The 23744-nt window shown below is 41.3% G+C and overlaps 2 protein-coding genes and 1 pseudogene across 2 annotated transcripts in view; 2 read left to right on the forward strand and 1 right to left on the reverse strand.

The window, feature by feature from the left end:
* The window catches only part of SELENBP1 (selenium binding protein 1), a 51475-nt gene extending 30179 nt beyond the window's left edge, over positions 1–21296 (reverse strand). The window contains exon 1 of the mRNA XM_060090531.1: positions 21190–21296. Within this exon, the coding sequence (XP_059946514.1) occupies positions 21190–21280 (91 nt within the window). The 5' untranslated portion in view covers positions 21281–21296. The remainder of the gene's footprint in view (positions 1–21189) is intronic.
* LOC132483688 (asparagine synthetase [glutamine-hydrolyzing]-like) lies at positions 839–2004 on the forward strand (annotated as a pseudogene).
* Positions 21297–21343: 47 nt separating the features above from the next.
* On the forward strand, positions 21344–23744 carry PSMB4 (proteasome 20S subunit beta 4). The gene is made up of 7 exons (XM_060090533.1): positions 21344–21525; positions 21773–21979; positions 22242–22388; positions 22552–22633; positions 23027–23143; positions 23345–23433; positions 23627–23744. Exons 1-7 carry the CDS (start codon positions 21386–21388, stop codon positions 23637–23639), a joined length of 795 nt encoding a protein of 264 aa, XP_059946516.1. The 5' UTR covers positions 21344–21385; the 3' UTR covers positions 23640–23744.

Consider the following 23744-nt stretch of genomic DNA (forward strand, 5'->3'; position numbering starts at 1 on the left):
CCCTAGTTTTTCATGACCATTTTTTTTTTTTAGATTCCATATATATGTGTTAGCATATGCTATTTGTTTTTCTCTTTCTGACTTACTTCACTCTCTATGACAGACTCTAGGTCCATCCACCTCACTACGAATAGTTTTTACTTTGTATATTTATGTTTGTTTATTTGTTTGGTTGGGTTTTTTTGGCCATGCCGTGTGTCTTACGGGCATCTTAATTCCCCGAACAGGGATCGAACCTGTGAGCCCTGCAGTGGAAACACGGAATCCTAACCACTGGACTCCCAGGGAATTCCCTTTACTTTGTATATTTCTGTATTTTTAATTTAACTTTATTTTTTTTACAATAAACAGGTATGGTTTATATTTTCTAAGACTAATTTTGGGCTCAAGCAGGCCTGAAAGGGGAACATTTCATTAGGTTCATAGAGAGAACTGTCTCAAGGCCAGGGACCCTAAAAAGCAGAGTGACTCAGAAGAGAAGAACAGTCACTAAGATAAAGCCTAGTAATTAGATCATAAACTATCTTAGTGAGAATGAAAATAGTAAGGCATCAGAAGCAACTAATGTGGCTGCAGAGATAAGTTCTCTGAAGTAGGATTTTTGAAGGGCTTGTTCCAAACATGAAAGGAGGAGGGCTGAAGTTTTCCCCTTTGCTCTCCAAAATCTTTGCTTCCTTTTAGATGACTTTATAAAACAGCTTTATTGAGATATAATTCACATACCATAAAATTAATCCATTTAAAGTGTACAGAGCCCGCAAATCGCAGCCTGCTCACCTCATGCCCACCCGCCCGCCCACCCCGCTGGAGACCAGAATTTCTTTGATCGTACTTGAATAAGTCACTTGGAGAGAGCCCTTAGCTCCATTGCACCATGTGTGGCATTTGGGCCCTCTTTGGCAGTGACGACTGCCTTTCTGTTCAATGTCTGAGTGCTATGAAGATTGCACACAGAGGTCCAGATGCATTTCTTTTTGAGAATGTCAGTGGATACACCAACTGCTGCTTTGGATTTCACCAGTTGGCAGTGGTTGACCAGCTGTTTGGAATGCAGCCAATTCGAGTGAGGAAATAGCCTTACTTGTGGCTCTGTTACAACGGTGAAATCTACAACCACAAGAAGCTGCAACACCGTTTTGAATTTGAATACCAGACCAAAGTGGATGGTGAGATAATCTTTCATCTTTATGACAAACGAGGAATTGAGCAAACAGTTTGTATGTTGGATGGGGTATTTGCATTTATTTTACTGGATACTGTCAATAAGAAAGTGTTTTTGGGCAGAGATACCTATGGAGTCAGACCTTTGTTTAAAGCCGGGACAGAAGATGGATTTTTGGCCGTGTGTTCAGAAGCTAAAGGTCTCATTACCTTGAAGCACTCTATGACTCTTTTTTAAAAAGTGGAGCCTTTTCTCCTAGGACACTATGAAGTTTTGGATTTAAAGCCAAATGGCAAAGTAGCATCAGTGGAAATGGTTAAATATCATCTATTTAACAAATAGGAGCTCTATTTGTTTGATGTTCTCTGAGCAGATCGAACTACTGCTGCCCATGGCCTTGAACTGAGAGTCCCCTTCCTGGATCATCGATTTTCTTCCTATTACTTGTCTCTGCCACCAGATATGAGAATCCCCAAGAGCGGGATAGAAAAACATCTCCTGAGAGAGACGTTTGAGGACTCCAATCTGATACCTAAAGAGATTCTCTGGCGACCAAAAGAAGCCTTCAGTAATGGAATAACCTCAGTTAAGAATTCCTGGTTTAGGATTTTACAGGAATACATTGACCATCAGGTTGATGATGCAGCGATGGCAAGCGCAGCCCAAAATTTCCCGTCAGTACTCCCAAAACGAAAGAAGGCTATTACTACCGTCAGATCTTTGAACGCCACTACCCGGGCTGCGCCGACTGGCTGCCTCATTACTGGATGCCCAGGTGCACTAGCGCCACTGACCCTTCCGCCCACACTCTGACCCATTACAAGGCCGCTGCCAAAGCTTAGGTACTCCCTGAGCCGTGGAGTGAAAGTAAATATTTCTTCTCATTATGAAGGGTAGGGGGCTTGGGGGCAGGATGAGTCAACTGCCCAGGCTTGCTTGGGTGTGAAAAAATAAAAGTCTTAAATCTGAAATAAATAAATAAATAAAGTGTACAGTTCAGTGGTTTTTAGTATATTCACAGGCGATGTAATCAACACAATTTAATTTTAGAATATTTTCATAATCTCAAAAAGAAAATAATATCCATTAGCAGCCACTTTCCATTCTCCACCCCCAGCCCTAGGCAACCACTCATCTATAGATTTGTTTTTTCTGGACATTTTATATATGGAACCATATAATATGTGGCCTTCTGTGTCTGGCTTATTTCACTTTGCATGATGATTTCAAGGTCCACCCACGTTGTAGTATGCATTAGTACTTCATTATATTTCATGGCCAAATAATATTCCATTGTTTGGCTATACCACATTTTGTTTATCCATTCATCAGTTGATTGACATATGGGTTGTTTCCACTTTTTAGTGATTATGAATAATGCTACTATGAACATTTGTGAACTAATTTTCCCGTGGATATATGTTTTCATTTCTCTTGAGTATATATACGTAGGCATGGTGAGATATATTTTTCTGTTTGATTGAGGAGGGGGATTTCTTTCTCTTTCATGTTGGAGTCTTTCCTCGAATATCTACTGATCCCTGGTGATCCTGTTTATATTTAAATCAGAATTTTCAGCACATCCATCTCAGCCCAGCCTTTCAAGGTAGCCATTGCCTCCAAATTCTAGGATTTTTAGGATAAGACATTCTTTCTTTACCATCTTAAAACCAAAAGTCTTATGTACACCTTAAAAATTAATTACAGAAGCAATAATTATACATATTCTTTAAAAAAAATTACAGTAGGGCTTCCCTGGTGGCGCAGTGGTTGAGAGTCCACCTGCCGATGCAGGGGACACGGGTTTGTGCCCCGGTCCGGGAGGATCCCTCGTGCCGCGGAGCGGCTGGGCCTGTGAGCCATGGCTGCTGAGCCTGCGCATCCAGAGCCTGTGCTCCGCGATGGGAGAGGCCACAGAGGTGAGAGGCCTGCGTACCGCAAAAAAAAAAAAAAATTACGGTAAAGCAAAAATCCCATTATAACTTCTTCCAACTCTATTTTCCTCTCCAGGGACCAAGTTATTCCCCTCACTCCAGTAAAGCATACTTTCTGCTTTAATTCCATTTTGATTGGCAGATTTTCTTGATCTTTTTTGTTTGTTTGTTTTTGTTTTTGACTGTGCCACGTGGCTTGTGCAATCTTAATTCCCCACCAGGGATTGAACCCTTGCCCCCTGCAGTGGAAGCGTGGAGTCCTAACCATTGGACCACCAGGGAATTTCCAAATCTTTTATTGCTTGGACATTTTTCAGAGATTCCTTGAATTTTGCCCTGGAGCGTCATTATAAATAAGATTATGTAACAGTCACTTTCAACCGCCATCATGAGCCCATTAGCCCATTATATATACATGCCTAGTGTATTTCGTGTTTAAATTAACACAAATGGTATCACATCATTCATATCATTCTGTGGTTTGCCCTTTTCACACAACCATGTGTTATATGTTAGGTTCTTTCTCTTTAGCCTCCTTGTAGTGTTTATTTGTAATAAATACATTGTATTTAATTTATTCATTTCCCCTTTGATGGGCATTTAGATGGTTTCCAATTCTTTGCTATTACAAATAATGCTTCAATAAACATCCTTGAACCTGTTTCCTTGTGCATGTGTGATTGTCTATAGGTCATACAGTCAGTTAGCATGTATATGTTTCAATTTTATTAGATGCTATCAAGTTGTTTTCAAAGTGCCTGCTTCAACACTCCCATCAGCAGTCTATAAAAGTACTTTTCCCCATACCTTCTCCAATAGTTGATATTGCCAAATAATTCATTTCTGATAATCTTTTTTTTTTTTTTTTTTTTTTTTTTTTTTTTTTGCGGTATGCGGGCCTCTCACTGTTGTGGCCTCCCCCGTTGCGGAGCACAGGCTCCGGACGCGCAGGCTCCGGACGCACAGGCTCAGCGGCCATGGCTCACGGGCCCAGCCGCTCCGCGGCATATGGGATCCTCCCAGACCGGGGCACGAACCCGTATCCCCTGCATCGGCAGGCGGACTCTCAACCACTTGCGCCACCAGGGAGGCCCTGATAATCTTATTGGTGAAAAAATAGCATCTCAATATTTTAACTTGTGTTTTGTTAAGTGAGGATCTTTTATATTTTATCATTTGGATGTCTTTCCTATACGTTGTTATTTATATTATTTCCTCATTTTCTTAGGATTGGTTATGTTTTTCCTATTGATATGTAAAAGTGTTCTGAATTATAGTGCATTTGTTTCCCTGTCACTTATATTTTACTTTGTAATAGTATCTTGGGTCATAAAAATTTTTTTAATTTTGATATCAAATTTATTAATCGTTTCCTTTACCGGTTTGAATCATGTTTTAGGAATTTATTTACTATCATAAAATATTAATTCTCCCAAAATTAATGTATATATTTAATGTAATTTCAATTTCAATTAGATTCAATTAGAATCCCAATATGATTTGGTGGGCTTTTTTTTGTGTGTGTGGCGTGCGGGCCTCTCACTGTTGTGGCCTCTCCCGTTGCGGAGCACAGGCTCTGGACGCGCAGGCTCAGTGGCCATGGCTCACGGGCCCAGCGGCTCCGCGGCATGTGGGATCTTCCTGGACCGGGGCACGAACCCGTGTCCCCCTGCATTGGCAGGCGGACTCTCAACCACTGCGCCACCAGGGAAGCCCTGGTGGGCTTTTTAAAAGTTTTTTTTTTAATCATTTATTTATTTACTTTTGGCTGCGTTGGGTCTTCATTGCTGAGTGTGGGCTTTCTCTAGTTGCAGCGAGCGGGGGCTACTCTTTGTGTGGTGTGCAGGGTTCTCATTGCTGTGGCTTCTCGTTGCGGAGCACGGGCTCTAGGCGCATGCGCTTCAGTAGTTGTGGCACACAGGCTTAGTTGTTCCGCAGCATGTGGGATCTTCCCAGACCAGGGCTTGAACCTGGGTCCCCTGCATTGGCAGGCGGATTCTTAACCACTGCACCACCAGGGAAGTCCTGGTGTGTGTGTGTGTGTTTTTTTTTTTTTTTTAAATTGGATAAAATGATCCTAAAGAAAGAATAAACAGGGAATTCCCTGGCAGTCCAGTGGTTAGGACTCAGTGGCTTCACTGTCAGGGCCAGGTTCAATCCATGGTTGGGAACTAAGATCCTGCAAGCCACATGGTGTGGCCAGAAAGAAAGAAAGAATACTCCAAGCAGACAATGGATTAACATCCATAATATATCAAAAGCTCTTATAAATTAATTCAATATAAGAATGAACAAGGAATATGAATAAACAATGCAGAGAGGAGAAAATTTTCTGCCAAGAAATAATGAAAAGATGCTTAAATTCACCGTTAGTCCAGGAAATGCAATTTAAAGTAACAATGAGATATCACACTCCACCTTGTCAGACAGGCAAAAAATGTAAAAGAGCTATTACAGCTATTGCTGGCTGGGATTTGGAGAAAGGATATTTTCATCTTTAACTTTTGACAAAAGGTAACAAACTCAGAGATTTATATACTGAAAAAATCTTTTGTCTATAAATATTTCCTTACAGGCCTCTCATTACACCATCTTGTCTGGATTTATGTTTTACTTTAATTTTCATTTATTTCTCATAATAATTCTATTTCTCAATATTTTTATGCTCTTCTGAATGGCATTCTATATTTCATTACATTTTAATAGCATGTCCATTTAGTCTCTTTGATTTTCTATATAGGCAATCATTTTCCCTCTCCACAATTTTTTCTTCTTTCTCAATTCCTATGTCTCATTTCTTTGTCTTTTCTTTTTCCTTCCTCCCTTCCTCTCTCCCTCTGGTTTATTTATGATGCTACTCTTCGTTGAGGTGCACGGGCTTCTCATTGCGGTGGCTTCTCTTGTTGTGGAGCACAGGCTCTAGGTGGGCGGGCTTCAGTAGTTGTGGCACACGGGCTCAGTAATTGTGGCTCGTGGGCTTTAGAGTGCAGGCTCGGTAGTTGTGGCGCACGGGCTTAGCTGCTCCATGGCATGTGGGATCTTCCTGGACCAGGGCTCAAATCCGTGTCCCCTGCATTGGCAGGCAGATTCCTAATAACTGTGCCACCAGGGAAGTCCTAAACCTTTTATTTTTATTTTTCAGTTTTTTATTCTTTTAATTTTTATTGGGGTATAGTTGATTTACAATGCTGTGTTAGTTTCTGCTGTACAGCAAACTGAATCAGTTATACATATACATATATCCACTCTTTAGATTCTATTCCCATATAGGTCATTTCAGAGTATTGAGTAGAGTTCCCTGTGCTAAACAGTATGTTCTTATTGCTGTAGTTATCTATTTTATATATAGTAGTGTGTATATGTCAATCCCAATCTCCCAATTTATCCCTCCCCCACCCCTTACCCCCTTGGTAACCGTAGTTTATTTTCTACATCTGTTACTATATTTTATAAATAGGTTAATTTGTACCATTTTTTTAGACTCCACATCTAAGTGATATATGATATTTGTCCTTCTCTGTCAGACTTACTTCACTCTGTATGACAATCTCTAGGTCCATCCATGTCGCTGCAAATGGCATTATTTCGTTCCTTTTTATGGCTGAGTAATATTCCACTGTATATATATATAATACCACATCTTCTTTATCCATTCCTCCATCGATGGACATTTAAGTTGCTTCCATGTTCTGGCTATTGTAAATAATGCTGCAATGAACATTGGGGCACATATATCTTTTTGAATTTTGTTTTTCTCCGGATATATGCCCAGGAGTGGGATTGCTGGATCATGTGGTAGCTCTATTTTTAGTTTTTTAAGGAACCTCCACACTGTTCTCCATAGTGGCTGTACCAATTTACCTTCCAACCAACAGTGTAGGAGGGTTCCCTTTTCTCCACACACTCTCCAGCATTCATTGTTTGCAGATTTTTTGGCAATGGCCATTCTGACTGGTGTGAGGTGATACCAGTCAGTTTTGACTTGCATTTCTCTGATAATTAGTGATGTTGAGCATCTTTTCATGTGCCTCTTGGCCATCTGTGTCTTCTATGGAGAAATGTCTATTTAGATCTTCCGCCCATTTTTTGATTGGGTTGTTTGTTTTTTTGATGTTGAGGTGCATGAGCTGTTTGTATATTTTGGAGATTAATCTCTTGTTGGTTGCTTCATTTGCAAATATTTTCTCCCATTCTGTGGGTTGTCTTTTCATTTTGCTTATCGTTTCCTTTGCTGTGCAAAAGCTTTTAAGTTTAATTAGGACCTATTTGTTTATTTTTGTTTTTATTTTCATTACTCTAGTTGGTGGGAATCTTTTAAAATAACCACTTAGAGTTGAGGCCCACAAAGTTGGTGACCTCTGCCCCTTGCTTGCTACCTTGCTCTTTATGTCTTGTTTGTGATGTGGGACAGAGAACTGACCTTTCCCTGGTTCATTGTGCATGCCCCTGTTCCCCCTCCCCCACCACCGTTTCTGGGAACTGTAAGTAATGTCTTGAAACTCCCTTTGTGTGAGTGGACTGAGACCGTGCCTTCAATCAAAACGACCCCAGGGTTTTACTTCCCCAAATTGTGAGCACAGATGCTGAAGGAGCTACCTGTTAACCTATGTGGGTGGCTTGTGCCTCTTCATTCAGCAGGTCATAGTCTGCATAGTCTTAATTTAATATACAAGCTATGGGCCCCCCAACACAAAGAACAGAGGCAATAGAACTGGATGTGCAAATAGTTGGCTTTTCTTCTGGGCACTCCAGGAGATGAGCTTTCACAGCAATGAGGGGTGCTCTGAATGTGATGGGTCAGGCCCTGTGGTTTGGGGAGAGCATGTGTTGTGAACATCTGCTTGCTCTTTTAAATTTAGGACTCTTAAATACAGTGAATCTGTGAGTATGAATAAAAAATACTTCAATAAGTGGGATATTTTAATCACATCTATTTCACTGGTCCTTGCTACTCTCAAAAGCTTGTGTACCTTTATTTTTTATCAGTCACTTTATTAAATTCTCTCATAAATTTTTATAGTTTTTAATTGATTAGGATTTCTAGAAGTACAATCATATTTGAAAGTATAATTTTATCTCTTCTTTTCAAATATTTATGCCACTCTTTCCACTTTATTGTCTCATTGCTTCAGCTATAAGCTCCACAAAGGCAAGAATTTTATTCACTACTCTATAGACTGTTTGCCTAAAACAGTTCATAGCAAACACTCAATAAACATTTGTTGAATGAATAAATAAATCAAGTAAAATCTTCAAAATAACGTTGAATATTTATGCTAACAGTAGACTTCCCTCTCTAGTTCTTTTTTTTTTTTGGCCACGCCCTGCAGCATTCCGGATCTTAGTTCCCAGACCAGGGATTGAACCAGCGCCCCCTGCAGTAGAAGTGTGGAATCTTAACCACTGGACTGCTAGGGAAGTCCCCTGGTCTAGTTCTTAATTTGAATACTTCAGCAGTTAATGTGTTTGTTGCTGGTTTTTGGCAAATAGACACTGTTATGTTTACGATTTCTATTTCTATTCCTATTTTGCATAGAGTTTTATTAGGAATGGCGGCTGATTTTCACACAGTGCTACTTTGGGGGTATCTATTGATACAATCTTATCGGTTCTCTCCCTTATTTTATTGATATAGTGAATTAATGTTGACAAAATTAGTAAAAAATATTAAACTTAAAGTCCACGGTCTATATAAGGAAAAAGATGAAATCTTACCTTAAAGATCAAGAAATGACTATGGAAAGGTAAACTGTATTTCTAGAAGGGAAAATTTAATATAAAAATGTCAATCCTTCTCAACTGATTATTTTCCATTAAGAACCCCAATGGGAGATGTGGCCAGGATGGCAGAGTACGAAGACCCTGAGCTCACCTCCTCCCACAAGCACATCAAAACTGCAACATTTACAGAGCAACTATCCATGAAAGTGACCTCAGGACTAGCGGAAAAGATCTTCTACAGCTAAAAATATAAGGAAGGAACCACAAAGAGACAGGAGGGGTAGAGAGGTGGAGATGGGGGTATAGTCAAGACCCATACCCTTGGGTGGGCAACCAAAAACAGGAGGATAATTATAATTACAGAGGTTTTCCCCAAGAAGCAAGGGGTCCAAGCCCCACGTTGGACTCCCCAGGCCAGGGGGTCCTGCATCAGGAAGACAAGTCCCCAGAACATTTGGCTTTGAAGACCAGCAGGGCTTGCTTTTGGGAGAGCCAGAGGGATGTAGGAAATAGACCCCACTCTTAAAGGGCACACACAAAATCTCACATACTCCGAGACCCAGGGCAGAAGCAGTGATTTGAGAGGGTCAGACCCACTTGCTGATCTCAGAGAGCCTCCCAGAGAGGCAGGAGGCAACTGAAATTCACCCTGGGGACATAGATGCTGGCAGCAGCTGTTTTTTGGGAGTGCATCCCACCACAAGGACACTGGTGGTGGTAAGGACCATTTTGGAATCTTCCCTCCAGCTTATCAGTGCCAGCTCTGGCCCTGCCCACCAGCCAGTTGGCACTCATCCTGGGATGTCCCAGGCCAAGCTACTGAATGAGAACGCAGTCCCACTCACCAGCAGGCTAGTTGCGCTAGGACCCCCAAGTCCCCAGCTGCCTGGGGACCTGGCCCCACATACCAGGGGGCCCAGGACCCAGACCTTCCCACTAGTGTACCAGTATTAGCCCTGGGCCCCTTGCAGTGAGCCATCAGACCCAGCCCTGCCCACCAGCAGGCTGGCACTAGCCCTGGGACCTGGCCTCACCCACCAGAAGGCCATCACCAGCTCCAGGTCACTCCAGACCCTGCAGCCAGCCATGTCAGGAATTGGCCCTTCCCACCAGCAGGCCGACAACAGTCCCTGAACCTCCCTCCAGGCTACAGTCCTGCCCATCAGCAGTCTGACACTAGCTCTGAGCCCCCCAGGCCTGTAGTCAGTCACACCAGGACCTGGCTCCACCCACCTGTGGGCTGGCACCAGGACTGGGATTCCCCTGGCCATGTAGCCAGCTGCAGCCAGGACCTGGCCCCAACCACCAGCAGTTGGCAGCCTCCACACAAGGCAGGGCCTGGCAACCAACCAGACCAGGGACCAGCCATGTCTACCAATGTACCCAAAGTAGTCAGCCAGACACAACAGAAGGACCCATGCAGCACATGTAGAGAGCAACCCTAAAGCATATAGCTCTGGTGACCAGAGTGGAGTGTGCTTCTGGGCCCCAAAGGACAGTTCCTACATAAGGTCACTTCTTCAAGCTTGGGAAACATAAACAACCTACCAAACAAATAGAAATAAAAACAGCAAGTTAGGCAAAATGAGGCAACATTGGAATATGTTCCAAATGAAGGAATAAGATGAAATGCCAGAAGGAAAACTAAGTTAAGTGGAGATAAGCAATCTACCAATAAAGAGTTTAAGGCAATACTCATAAAGATTCTCAAAGAACTCAGGAGAAGAATGGATGAACAGAGTGAGAAGTTAGAAGTTTTTAACAAAGAGTTAGAAAATATAAAGAAGAACCAAACAGAGCTGAAGAATACAATAACTGAAATAAAAAATAACACTAGAAGGAATCAATGGTAGATTAAATGATACAGAGGAACAGATCAGCAAACTGGAAGATAGAGTAGTGGAAATCACTCAAGCTGATCAGAAAAAAAGAAAAAAGAATTTTCAAAAATGAAGACAGTTTAAGAGACCTCTGGGAAAACATCAAGCATACTAACATTCACGTTATAAAGGTCCCAGAAGGAGAAGAAAGAGAGAAACGTACAGAGAACATATCTGAAGACATAATAGCTGAAAACTTCCCTAACTTGGGAAAGAAAACAGACATCCAGGTCCAGGAAGCACAGAGAATCCCAAATAAGATCAACCCAAAGAGGACCATACCAAGACACACTGTAATTAAAATAGCCAAAATTAAAGATAAAGAAGGAATATTAAAAACAGCAAGGGAGGACTTCCCTGGTGGTGCAGTGGTTAAGAATCCGCCTGCCAATGCAGGGAACATGGGTTCGAGCCCTGGTCCGGGAAGATCCCACATGCCGTGGAGCAACTAAGCCTGTGTGCCACAACTACTAAGCTTGTGCTCTAGAGCCTGTGAACCACAACTACTGAAGCCCGCATGCCTATAGCCCATGCTCTGCAACAGAGAAGCCACAGCAATGAGAAGCCTGCACACTGCAATGAAGAGTAGCCCCTGCTTGCCACAGCTAGAGAAAGCCCATGCATAGCAACGAAGACCCAACGCATCTCCCAAATAAATCAATAAATAAATATATTAAAAAATAAAAATAATAAATTAATTAATTTAAAAAAACAGCAAGGGAAAAACAACAAGTTATATACAAGGGAAATCCCATAAGGCTATCAGCTGACTTTTCAGCAGAAACTCTGCAGGCCAGAAGGGAGAGGCATGATATAATTAAAGTGATGAAAAGGAAAAAACCTACAACCAGGAATACACTATCCAAAGGCTTTCATTCAGATTTGAAGGCGAGCTCAAGTTTTACAGATAAGCAAAAGCTAAAAGAGTTTGGCACCATGAAACCAGCTTTACAAAAAATGTTAAAGGGTAGTTACAAGATACAAAATTAATATACAGAAATCTGTTGCATTCCTATACACTAACATGAATTATCAGAAAGAGAAATTAAGAAAACAATCCCATTCACAAACACATAAAATAGAATAAAATACCTGGGAATAAATCTAACTAAGGAAGTAAAAGACCTGTACTCAGAAAACTATAAAACTCTAGTTTTAGAACTATAGAAAAATATAAAGGTACTGATGAAAGAAGTTAAAGATGTTACAGAGAGATGGAGAGATATACTGTGCTCATGAATTGAAAGAATTAATATTGTTAAAATGACCATACTACTCAAGCCAATCTACAGATTCAATGTAATCCCTTTCAAAATACCAATGGCATTTTTCACAGAACTAGATCAAACAATTCTAAAATTTGTATGGAAACACGAAAGTCCCCAAATAGCCAAAACAATCCAAGGAAAAACAAAACAAGAGGTATCATACTCCCTGGTTTCAAACTGTATTACAAACCTACAGTAACCAAAACAGTATGGTATCGACACAAAACCAGATCAATGGAACAGAATAGAGAGCCCATCAACCCAAACTTATGTGAGCAATTAAACTGCAATGAAGGAATCAAGAATATACGATGGGGAAAAGACAGCCTCTTCAATAAATGGTAATGTGAAAACTGGACAGCTACATGCAAAAGAATCAAACTGGACTACTTTCTCACACCACATACAAAAACGAATTCAAAATGGATTAAAGACTTAAATGTAAGAACTAAAACCATAAAACTTCTAGAAAAAAACACAGGCAGTACCCTCTTTGACATCGGTCCTAGTAATATTTTTTTTGGATATCTCTCCTCAGGCAAGGGAAACAAAGGCAAAAATAAACAAATGGGACTACATCAAACTAAAAAGCTTTTGCACAGTGAAGGAAACGATCAACAAAACAAAAAGGCTGCCTACTGAATGGGAGAAGATATTTGCAAACAATATATCTGACAAGGGTTAATATCCAAAATATATAAAGAACTCATAAAGTCTACATTAAAAAAACAACCAACCTGATTAAAAAATGGGCAGAGGACCTGAATAGACATTTTTCCTGAAGAAGATACACAGATGGCCAATAGGTACATAAAAGGAGGCTCAACATCAGTAGTTATCAGTAAAAATCAAAACCATAATGAGATATCACCTCACACCTGTCAGAATCATTATTATCAAAAAGACAATGAATAACAAGTGTTGGTGAGGATGTGGAGAATAGGAAATCCTCGTGCACTGCTGGTGAATGTAAATTGGTGCAGCCACTGTAGAAAACAGTCTGGAGATTCCTCAAAAAATTAAAAATAGAACTACCATACGATCCAGCAATTCTACTTCTGGGTATCTATCCAAAGAAAATGAAAGTACTAACTCAAAAAGATGTATGCACCCTCATGTTCATAGCAGCATTATTCACATTAGCCAAGATATGAAAGCAACTTCAGTGTCCAGCAATAGGTGAATGGATAAAGAAGATGTGGTGTATATTATATACAGTGGAATATTTTCAGCCATAAAAAAATGAAAATCTTGCCATTTGTGACAACATGGAAGGACCTAGAGGGTATTATGCTAAGTGAAATAAATCAGACAGAGAAAGACAAACACTATATGATTTCACTTATACGTGGAATCTAAAAAACAAAACAAAGGAACAGACATAACTGAACAGAAACAGAGTTACAGATACAGAGAATAAACAGGTAGTTGCCAGAGGGGATAAGGGCCAGGAAAGGAGAGAAATAGGTAAGGAAGATTAAGAGGTACAAAGTTTCAGTTACAAAATAAATGAGTCACAGGTATGAAATGTACAGTGAGGGGAATATAGTCAATGATTATGTAATATCTTTGTATGGTGACAGATGACAACTAGACTTATGGTGATCATTTTGAAATGTATAGAAATATCAAATCACTGTTTGTGATTTCTATATTCCTATGAGCATGGAGAAAAAAATGGAAATACATCTACCAAATTGCTAACATTGTTTACCTGGGGCCAGTGGGATTGGAGAGGAGAAGGAGATTATTAATTTTGGAAAGACATATTTGTATCGCTTGACATTTACTTTACCTTTGAAGAAAAAATATTTCCCTAAAATAAACAAATAAACAGTATTGGTAAGGTAAAATACACAATCATTGTAGATATCTTGGAAGGAACTATGTCAATATGTTAAGAATGGTTATCTCTGGATAGTGGAGCTAACAGTTAAATTTTTTTTTTTTTTTTTTTTTTTTTGGTACGCGGGCCTCTCACTGTTGTGTCCTCTCCTGTTGCGGAGCACAGGCTCTGGACGTGCAGGCTCAGCGGCCATGGCTCACGGGCCCAGCTGCTCCGCGGCATGTGGGATCTTCCCGGACCGGGGCATGAACCCATGTCCCCTGCATCGGCAGGCGGACTCTCAACCACTGCGCCACCAGGGAAGCCCTTAAATTTTGTTTTTAACATCTAAAATCAACTTTATTGATGTATAATTTACATACACTAAAATTCACTAATGGGTGAGTTTGTTTTCTACCGTACACTTTTCTGTATTTGTACATCATAAAAACAAAGCACAGGATTCTGGAAAAACGATGATTACATAGTTTTTGAATCTCACCCAATTCTCTCATAAAAACAGAACAACTAGACATCAAAGCCAAAATCCCATCAACAGCATTTCCAACAATTACAAAATGACATGACAAGGTATCCCCATGAATCGAAAAACAAGTGAGTAGGGACAAATCACCAACAGTTAAAAGACCAGTGTGGTGTCAGCACTGTGTGGGAGAGAGCAGAGTGAAACACTGGGGCCTCTGACACACCTGAGAACAGCAGACCCCAAAGGAGCCAACAGATACTTACAGGAAAGGACAACAGGGTAATTTGAAAACAGCAGTTCAAACAGAGCAGGGCTTTGCCCAGTCCAATAGCTGACACATGCAAGGAGTCCATGGTAAGGTCTGAAGGGGCTGGAGTAGTCTAAGTCCCAGGAACTCTCCAACTGACCAGCAAGGCTCCTGCTAGAACAGGGTTCCACACTGAGGAGAAACTGATGGAAGTAGAATAAAAATTAATTAAAACAGGACAACAGAGCCACACGAAGAGAAGGAAGCTCTGGATGAAAGTGGAGAAGAAGAAAAAAGCTAGGAAATCTTGAGAGAGCAACTAGTCATGTTTTTGAAAATTACACAAAAAGAACAGCAGAGGGAGCTCTGTGAAGTTAGAAAAGCTATCCTGAACCATGCCTCCTAAAAGTTCAGGAAAACAAATGTTTCCAAAAGAAAAGAGGGTCAAAGGATCGAGGGCAAATCCCACACAGTTATTACAAAAATAAAGAGAATAAGAAGCAGAATAACATCTCTACTTACAATGAAAGCACGCCAGACAGTCATGTCCACAAGCAGAACAAACCATAATCCACTATTTCAAAATGAGCTGAAAGATATTGTGAAAATAATGTAAGAAATAAAAGAACAACAGAAGTCAGAATTTGAAAATGCAGCTATTAGGTGACTAAACTCGGGAAAGAACTGGAAATAAAAGAAAAAATCTGGGACTTCCCTGATGGTCCAGTAGTTTAGAATCCCCCTTCCAATGCAGGGGATGCGGGTTCAATCTCTGGTTGGGGAACTAAGATCCCACATGCCGTGGAGCAACTAAGCCTGCACACTGCAACTACTGAGCCTGCGCACCACAACTAGATAGAAGCCCAAGAAGCCCGTGTGCCGTATGAAGAGCCTGCACACCGCAACTAAGACACGACGCAGCCCAAAATAAATAAATAAATATTTTTAAGAAAGGAAAAAAATCTCTTCAGAAATGAAGACTAAATTAGAAGGAATATAAGACTAAGTAAATATAATAGATAATGCCTTAAGAGAAATAGAAGGTAAATTTTTTTTAAGTTGAAAATAAATGAAGGGATATAGAGAATACATACTAAAAGCTAAAATCAAGGGAAAAAAACTTAAACCACTACATATTGAAATAACACACTGCATATATAAGATTATCAACTCAGAATGACCAACATAGTCATGTTCTAGTAAAATTATTGAACTTTAAGAAAAAAATTATTATTTCATCATGTAGGCAAAAAGAGCAAGTGACCTAGAAAAGGGGGAAAATTATATTGTCATTAGACTGTTTGACAGGAACGATTTATGTCAGAGAAATTAGGGTAACATAACTAAGATATACTTAAGGCAAAAAAAATGTAAGCTAAGGGTTTTTTGTTTGTTTGTTTTTTGGCCACACCATGAGGCATGAGGGACCTCCTGACCATGGATTGAACCTGTGCCCCCTGCAGTGGAAGCGTGGAGTCTTAACCACTGGACCGCCAGGAAGTCCCAAGGCTAAGGGTTTTATACCCAGCAAAATTGACTTGGGGGTGTGGAGGAAAGGGAATCCTCTTGCACTGTTGGTGGGAATGTAAATTGATACAGCCACTATGGAGGTTCCTTAAAAAACTAAAAATAGAATTACCATATGACCCAGCAATCCCACTACTGAGTATGTACCCAGAGAAAACCATAATTCAGAAAGACACATGCACCCCAATGTTCATTGCAGCACTATTTACAATAGCCAGATGATGGAAGCAACCTAAATGCCCATCGATAGACGAATGGATAAAGGAGATGTGGTACATATATACAATGGAATGTGTGATTTTCTATATGTGTGTTTTATTTTTCAGTTATAAAGGTAAAAAAACCAAATCATGGACTTCTGATTCCAGATGTGGTAGGCTGATAATGGCTTCTCAAGATATATCCACAGCCTAATCCCTGGAACCTGTGAATGTTACCTTTTCAGAAAAATAAGAAAAAAGGGTATTTATTTGGAAAAAGGTTTTTTTTTTTTTTTTTCTCCTCCAGATGTGATTAAACTAAGGATCTTTAAATGAAGAGACTATAATGGATTACCTGGGTGGGCCCTAAATGTAACCACAAGTGTCCTTATAAGAGAAAAGCAGAGGGGGATTTGACCAAGAGGAGAAGATGAGAAGAAGATGGAGAGAGATTGGAGTGATGTACCCACATGCCAAAGAACACCAAATAATGCCAGAAGCTAGAAGAGGCAAGGAATGAATCCCCCTCCAGACCCTCCAGAGGGAGTGTGGCCCTGATGTTGCCTTGTTTTCAGATTCTGGCCTCTAGAATTGTGAGAGAATAAATTTCTGTTGTTTTAAGCCACTAAGATTGTGGTTATTTGCTATAGCATCCACAGGAAACCAATACACCAATAAACCAATACAGGTAAGCTGTAGGTCATGGCAGGTCAGTCTTCCTCCTGCAATAAGAAGCTAGAAAAACTACAAAAAACATGTTTTTTAAAGGCAACAAGGGGATGTCAAAGGAATGAGGACTAGATCAAGTAAAATTCCAGAGACAGGAGAATGTTTCTGAAGTGAGCTGAGCACAGGCTGAAGATAAGGCCTAACCTAGACAGAATGCCTCTGCTTGGGGAAAAGAAATCACCAAAGATTTTGGTGGTCATGCAATGCTGGAGTGACAAGTTAAAATTTTAAAGGGCCTCTAATGATGGCTAGTTTTATCTATGGAAAATCTGTGGAACTCCTGGAATGTTCATGAGGCTGGAGAGTTGGGTTAAACGCTTCTAAAAGGCACAATGAACTTCCCACAGTCTGGCATTATTGATTAGGAGGTGAAGACCTGTTGAGGCAGAGAAAGGAGAAGAGCCTCAACTACTCAACTGGTCTCCTCCTCAAGATATTTGCCAGATTTTGAGACTCCCTGGAACAGGAGACTGCAGAGTTGGCTCAATCTTCTTCAGTACTTCAGAGCTAAGGAGATGAATACCTGCCCAGCTTTCAGTCAAAAGATTGTGAGGAACATGCCTGAAGAATATGGATGAACCAGACTGAAACAGCAACCCAACCCTGAGACAGCCTAATCCTTGACTGGATTGAGGTGAATCAGTCTCTCACCCTATCTGCCTAATAGGAAAAAGTGAGAACCCTCTCTGGTGGAAGAGAACATGATATGGAGCCTTCTGTAGTTATTCATAATTTCTGGCAAACAATAAAAAAGCATGAGACTTGTAAAGAGAAAAAAAAATGACCAAAATGAAAAGAAAAAAATGTAAAAAGACTCATAGATGATCCAGATACTAGAATTAGCATACAAGAATGTAAAAATAACAATGATTAACATGTTAAAGAAAATAGCAAAAATTATGGACATATAAATGAAAATGAATTTAAACAGAAAATTGGAATCTATAAAAAACTCAAATGGACATTCTAGAACTGAAAAACAAACGAACAAAAAGCCAAAATCTGAAATGTAAGGGTTTAACAGCAGATTGGGCACAGAATTAGTGAACTGGAAGATAGGTCAGTAGAAAACATCCAAACTGAAACACAGAGATAAAAAAGAATAGAAAACAAAAAGAAAGTAAGAAGCATAGGAGACATGCTCAAATATCTAGCACACGTTTAACTGGAATCTTAAAAAAGGGAAGAGAGAATATTGGGAAAAAGCAATATTTAAAGAGATAATGGCTGAGAATTTTCCAAAACTGATGAAAAATATCAAACTACAAATTCAAGAAGCTCAGCAACCCCAAGCAGGATAGATACAAATAAAACCATGGCTAGGCATATCCTAGTAACACTGTTGAACATCAGAGACACTGTTGGGTATCTTAAAAGAAGTCAGAAGAAAAAAGCCCCATTATCTTCAAAGAAACAACAGTATGACTAACAGATGACTTCTCAACAAAAACAATGGAAGCCAGAAGAAAATGAAATAACATATTTAAAGTTCCAAAAGAAAATAACTGTTAACCTAGAATTCTATACCAAAAGGAAAAAAATGCCATAAAATATAAATTTTAAAGATATCTTTACCAAAACCATCTTGGAAAAGAAGAATAATGTCTTGTACAGTCTGATTTCAAAACTTACTACAAAGCTACAGTAATCAAAACAGTGTGGTGCTGTCATAAAGACAGACATATAGACTAATGGAATAAAATAGAGAACCCAGAAATAAACCCTCACATATGATCAATGATTTCAACAAGGTTGCCAAGACCATTCAATGAGGAAAAGACAGTCTTTTCAACAAATGATGTTGAGAAAACTGGATACCTACATGTATAAGAATGAAGTTAGACCCTTACCTTACACCACTGACAAAATTTAACTCAAAATGGATAAGAGGTCTAAACATAAGGACTAAAAGTACAAAACTCTTAGAGGAAAACATAGTGGAAACGCTTCTTAACATTGCATTTGGTAATGATTTCTTGGATATGACATCAAAAGTATGGATATGATATCAAAAGTATGGGCAACAAAAAAAGATAAACAGGACCACATCTAAATCGGAATCTTCTGTGCATCAAAGGACACTGTTGAAAGACAATCTGTTTCTGCTTTTGTGGAACTTTTGCTTTAGCAAGGCAGTCTTTAGACAAGTGTGACACATCCTGCAAGAGAGATATTGCAGAACTGAATTATAGAGGATGTAAAATTACAAAAATCCTCAGGGCATACCCACAGGGTAGTGCAGCCATGGACAAGCTAGACACATTTTCTTTCTCATCTTTCTGTTACAGCCCCCTGGAGCCAGGCCCTGAGCAGGTCAAGAAATGATCCTTAACTCTTTTGGAGTTGAAGTTTCAAATACCACTTCTCCTAAAATATGGAGCAGTGAAAATATTTGTGAGGTGGTGGTGATGGTGATTATTAATTCCAATTTGGTCTAGTGTTATTCTCTTCTGAGAATTTCAAGACATTCCCCATAATCAGAGATACCCTGACATGTTACAAAACCAGTCTGGTGATTATTGACTTAAAAGCTTGAACACTGGTGAGAGCTAAATACTAATTAAACTCGGAGTAATAGCCAACCATAGAAAACTGGGCAAACTTAAAAATGACTTTCCAGATAATACCAGACCTGCTCTAAAAAGAGAAGAAACTTCTTATAAGTTTCCCTTGTTTCAGTTTAACTTACGTCTTGTTGTTTTCATCTTAGCACAAAAGACATGCTGGTCACCGTCCTCTGAATATTGCATCAAATGTTAGTGGTTTGCTTTCCCTGTCATCCTACTCTCAGGCTGAATGATTCTAGATCCTTTCACTTTTCTTCTTTTAGACTCTGTGGAATTTGACCACCTGCCTGATCTCTGGAACTGGTACTGGCCCTACCAGAGGCTTAATCTAGGGACCTTGAAAGGAGTGAGACCAGAAACCAGCAAGCTACCTCAGGCCACTTCTAAACAAGGATATAGCCAATTAATTGATGGCTAATTGCTTTAAAGTTCATATGAAGAGGACTCTGGTAGCTTTGAAAGTGAAGTATTCAAGCAGTTTTGGAGGAATCCCAGTAAGCATTTTGTCATCACAAACGACACCTGCTATTTGTCTAGGTAAGCCTCAGAGAGGTCCAAGAGCCACTTGGAATATGGGGTTTGCGAGAAGGTGGCTATTACTTTGAAGAAAAAATCTACTACCTAGTTTTCAAGTCCCAAAGGTGATACAAAGAGCATCATTTGGGTGCCTCTAACACAAGATCTTGACCCTTACCTTTCCAGGGTTTCATGACCTAATAAGATATTTTATTTCAATCAGGCTAATTTTTTTTGCATTGATTTGGTTCCAATTAACTCAGGGAATTTTAAAAAACAAAACTGATTTGGTTTCCTGCTGAGTGAAAAATTTTAAATCTAGTTGTGAAGGGAGTTGTGGCAAAGTAGTGGTTTTAGGTTTAGTGTTTGATTCTAGACACTGCTTCCAGCCCTTGCTACAGAACCACATTGAGAAGGGAACGCCTGTAATTTAGTTACACTCCCACAGTCAATGGAATTTTCCTAATGTTTGATAGGCAAGAGCCTTTGACAATTAGGAAACTTTCAGAGATTTGTCCAAGGTCCTACAGAGTGAGTGATATATCTGAGATACCATACACCCCAAGGTACGCGCAAGTGTATGGTTCCTTTTTTAATTCTGAGTTTGAAGACTCAGATCTTCTACTACTTGCTGTGTGATCAGGTAATTCACTACACAAGTCTCGGTTTCTTATCTATAAAATGGGTCGAATATGCCACATGACCCTGAGTTCGCTGTTAGTTTCGTGTGGGTTTTTTTTTTTTTTTTTTTTGCGGTACGCGGGCCTCTCACTGTTGTGACCTCTCCCGTTGCGGAGCGCAGGGCTCAGCGGCCATGGCTCACGGGCCCAGCCGCTCCGCGGCATGTGGGATCCTCCCGGACCGGGGCACGAACCCGTGTCCCCTGCATCGGCAGGCGGACTCTCAACCACTGCGCCACCAGGGAAGCCCTCGTGTGGGTTTTTTTGTTTTTGTTTTTCACAAGGATCCAAAAAGGAAAGGTGAATTTCTGCTTCCCCGCTCAGCGTCAGCGTCTTGAAGTGCCCCGCCCTCCCATCCACCCCCGACCCATACCCATCTCCCACACCACCCACCCCTTCCTTGAATTTTTTTGTGCGTCAGAATACTGTTCTAGTCCAGACTCTACCGCGATGTGATACGACGTCTGGCAACTCCACATCTCTGGGTTTCGGTCGCCACCAGGACACTGGTACGGTCGATTCTGACCCTATCAACATGGCAGCTGGAAGTGGCTTGCAGGAAGAAGAAAGATGTGGCACTTAAGGATCACTTCCGCTTCCGTCGGCGCCAACGCTTTCGTTTCTCGTGCTACCGTGACTAAGATGGAAGCGCTTTTGGAGTCCCGGTGCGGACTTTGGGCCGGCGTTTCGGCCCCTGGGCAGTTTTACCGCATCCCGCCCACTCCCGGTTCCTCTGTGGACCCGGCGTCCGCGCTCTACGGGGGTCCGATTACGCGCACCCAGTAAGCTCTCGGCGCCTTAGCCTGCGCAGGGGGAGGGACCGTGGGGCCTGGTGCGGCCGGCAGGTTCTGGGAACCGGAGAAGGCGAGGGGGGCACCCCGGGGCGCGCTAACGGCGGGGGAGCTCGGGGAGGAGGGTCCCGGAGAATGAAAGGAGCCGTGGAAAGTCAGAGGCGGAACCCACAATGCAGGAAGCCGGCTCAGGCTCTCCCCATGCGCTGCCCCTCTCCAGACCACCCTCTCTCTCCAGGAACCCCATGGTGACCGGGACCTCGGTACTGGGCGTCAAGTTTGAGGGCGGAGTGGTGATTGCAGCAGACATGCTGGGCTCCTACGGCTCCTTGGCTCGTTTCCGCAACATCTCTCGCATTATGCGAGTCAACAACAGCACCATGCTGGGTGCTTCCGGAGACTACGCTGATTTCCAATATTTGAAGCAAGTTCTCGGCCAAATGGTGTAAGTCATCTCGAGAATAGGAGTAGTTTCCAAGTGGGGAGGGGAATCCACTTTTTTATCCCCTCAAGAAGTTATAGGGTGGAGAAACTTGAAGCTGCAGCAGAGGACAGGGTGACTTGGCTTGGAAGATGTGAGAATGTTTGTAAATAAGTAGTTTATTTTAGTGGGTTTAAATGGGGAAGATTGTGGTAACATCTTTTGGGGGTGGATGGAAACCCCGACTTCTGTTCTCTCCCTTTTTTCACAACCAATTCTTTTTAAGGATCGATGAGGAGCTGTTGGGAGATGGACACAGCTATAGCCCTAAAGCTATTCATTCATGGCTGACAAGGGCTACGTACAGCCGGCGCTCCAAGATGAACCCCCTGTGGAACACCATGGTCATTGGAGGCTATGCTGATGGAGAGAGGTTGACTTGAATACAAATAACTCATTTCCTTGACTGCCCAATCTCTAGTGCCTGTGTAGTGTGTCTCTTCCCCCTGAGTGACTCCCACTTCTACCTCAGACCCCATGATCCCTTCCTACAGCTAAGATACAGAAACTTAAGATGACCTATTGTGTCCTGTTAGCTTCCTGGGTTACGTGGACATGCTTGGTGTAGCCTATGAAGCCCCTTCGGTGGCCACTGGTTATGGTGCATACTTGGCTCAGGTAAGTAGCCAACTGAGGGATGAGGGATAGGAGAAGACAGAAGGCAGTGGGGTTTAGTGGTTGTCTGCTTGTTCTACCCTTGAAATTCTGACATGAGGAACAGGCTAGGATCTGTACTGCTGGGCGGATGGTTTTCTTTTTGGTCCAGAGGCCATAATGACAAGGTGGGGTATGTCCTGGAGGGAGTCAGTATACATGTGCTAAGAGAGGACACCCTGGAATTTCCCTTTCAAGTGGGTCTTAGCACAAGTAAACAGCTCATTTTGCTGAGGCAATAGGTGGAATGTCGCCTCTTCACTTATTTATGATTCTTTTCACACCGTGGATTTGCGACAAATTGCCTGGTATTCAGCTCGTGATATCGCCCATGTTTTTCCCCCCCCATATCCCTAGCCTCTGCTGCGAGAAGTTCTGGAGAAGAAGCCAGTGCTGAGCCAGACTGAGGCCCAAGAGCTAGTGGAACGCTGCATGCGAGTGCTGTACTATCGAGATGCCCGTTCTTATAACCGGGTGAGAAGTGTGAATAATAAGTGATGCGGATCTAATTGGCAGGCTTTGCAATCCCCGAGTCTCTGAACTTTGAAGAACAGAGTGCCCCATTTCTGTGTCTCCTATTTTCACATTTAGGAAAGACCCTCCACTTGACCTTTGACCAGGGACTTCTTTCACATAAGGGTTGGCATTTTCATTGAGAGCTCTGCTTTCTTTCAGTTTCAAATCGCCACTGTAACTGAAAAAGGTGTTGAAATAGAGGGACCCCTGTCTGCAGAGACCAGCTGGGATATTGCCCACATGATCAGGTGATTGAAATTAAAATTACAGTAGAAAAGATAGTTGGGAGATCCCTTGGTTGCAGTAAGCCTGGTTTTTCTGGAGGTCTCAACCAAAAAATTCTCTGGGTGGCAAGGGTTTGGGCTGAGGATAGAGCTGCTTTTACGAATTGATTCCTCACTCTATGGCTTCACCATTTTATTATGATCTCTTCCTTTTTAGTGGCTTTGAATGAAATACAGAGGCATTATCCAGAACTGAAGTTGTGCCCTTCCTCTAACTTTGAACTTGGCTGGTTCAAAGGTACTATTCTTTGTAAAATAAATCCTTTGAAACACTT

The sequence above is a fragment of the Mesoplodon densirostris genome, chromosome 2, assembly GCF_025265405.1.
Source record: "Mesoplodon densirostris isolate mMesDen1 chromosome 2, mMesDen1 primary haplotype, whole genome shotgun sequence".
NCBI lineage: Eukaryota > Metazoa > Chordata > Mammalia > Artiodactyla > Ziphiidae > Mesoplodon > Mesoplodon densirostris.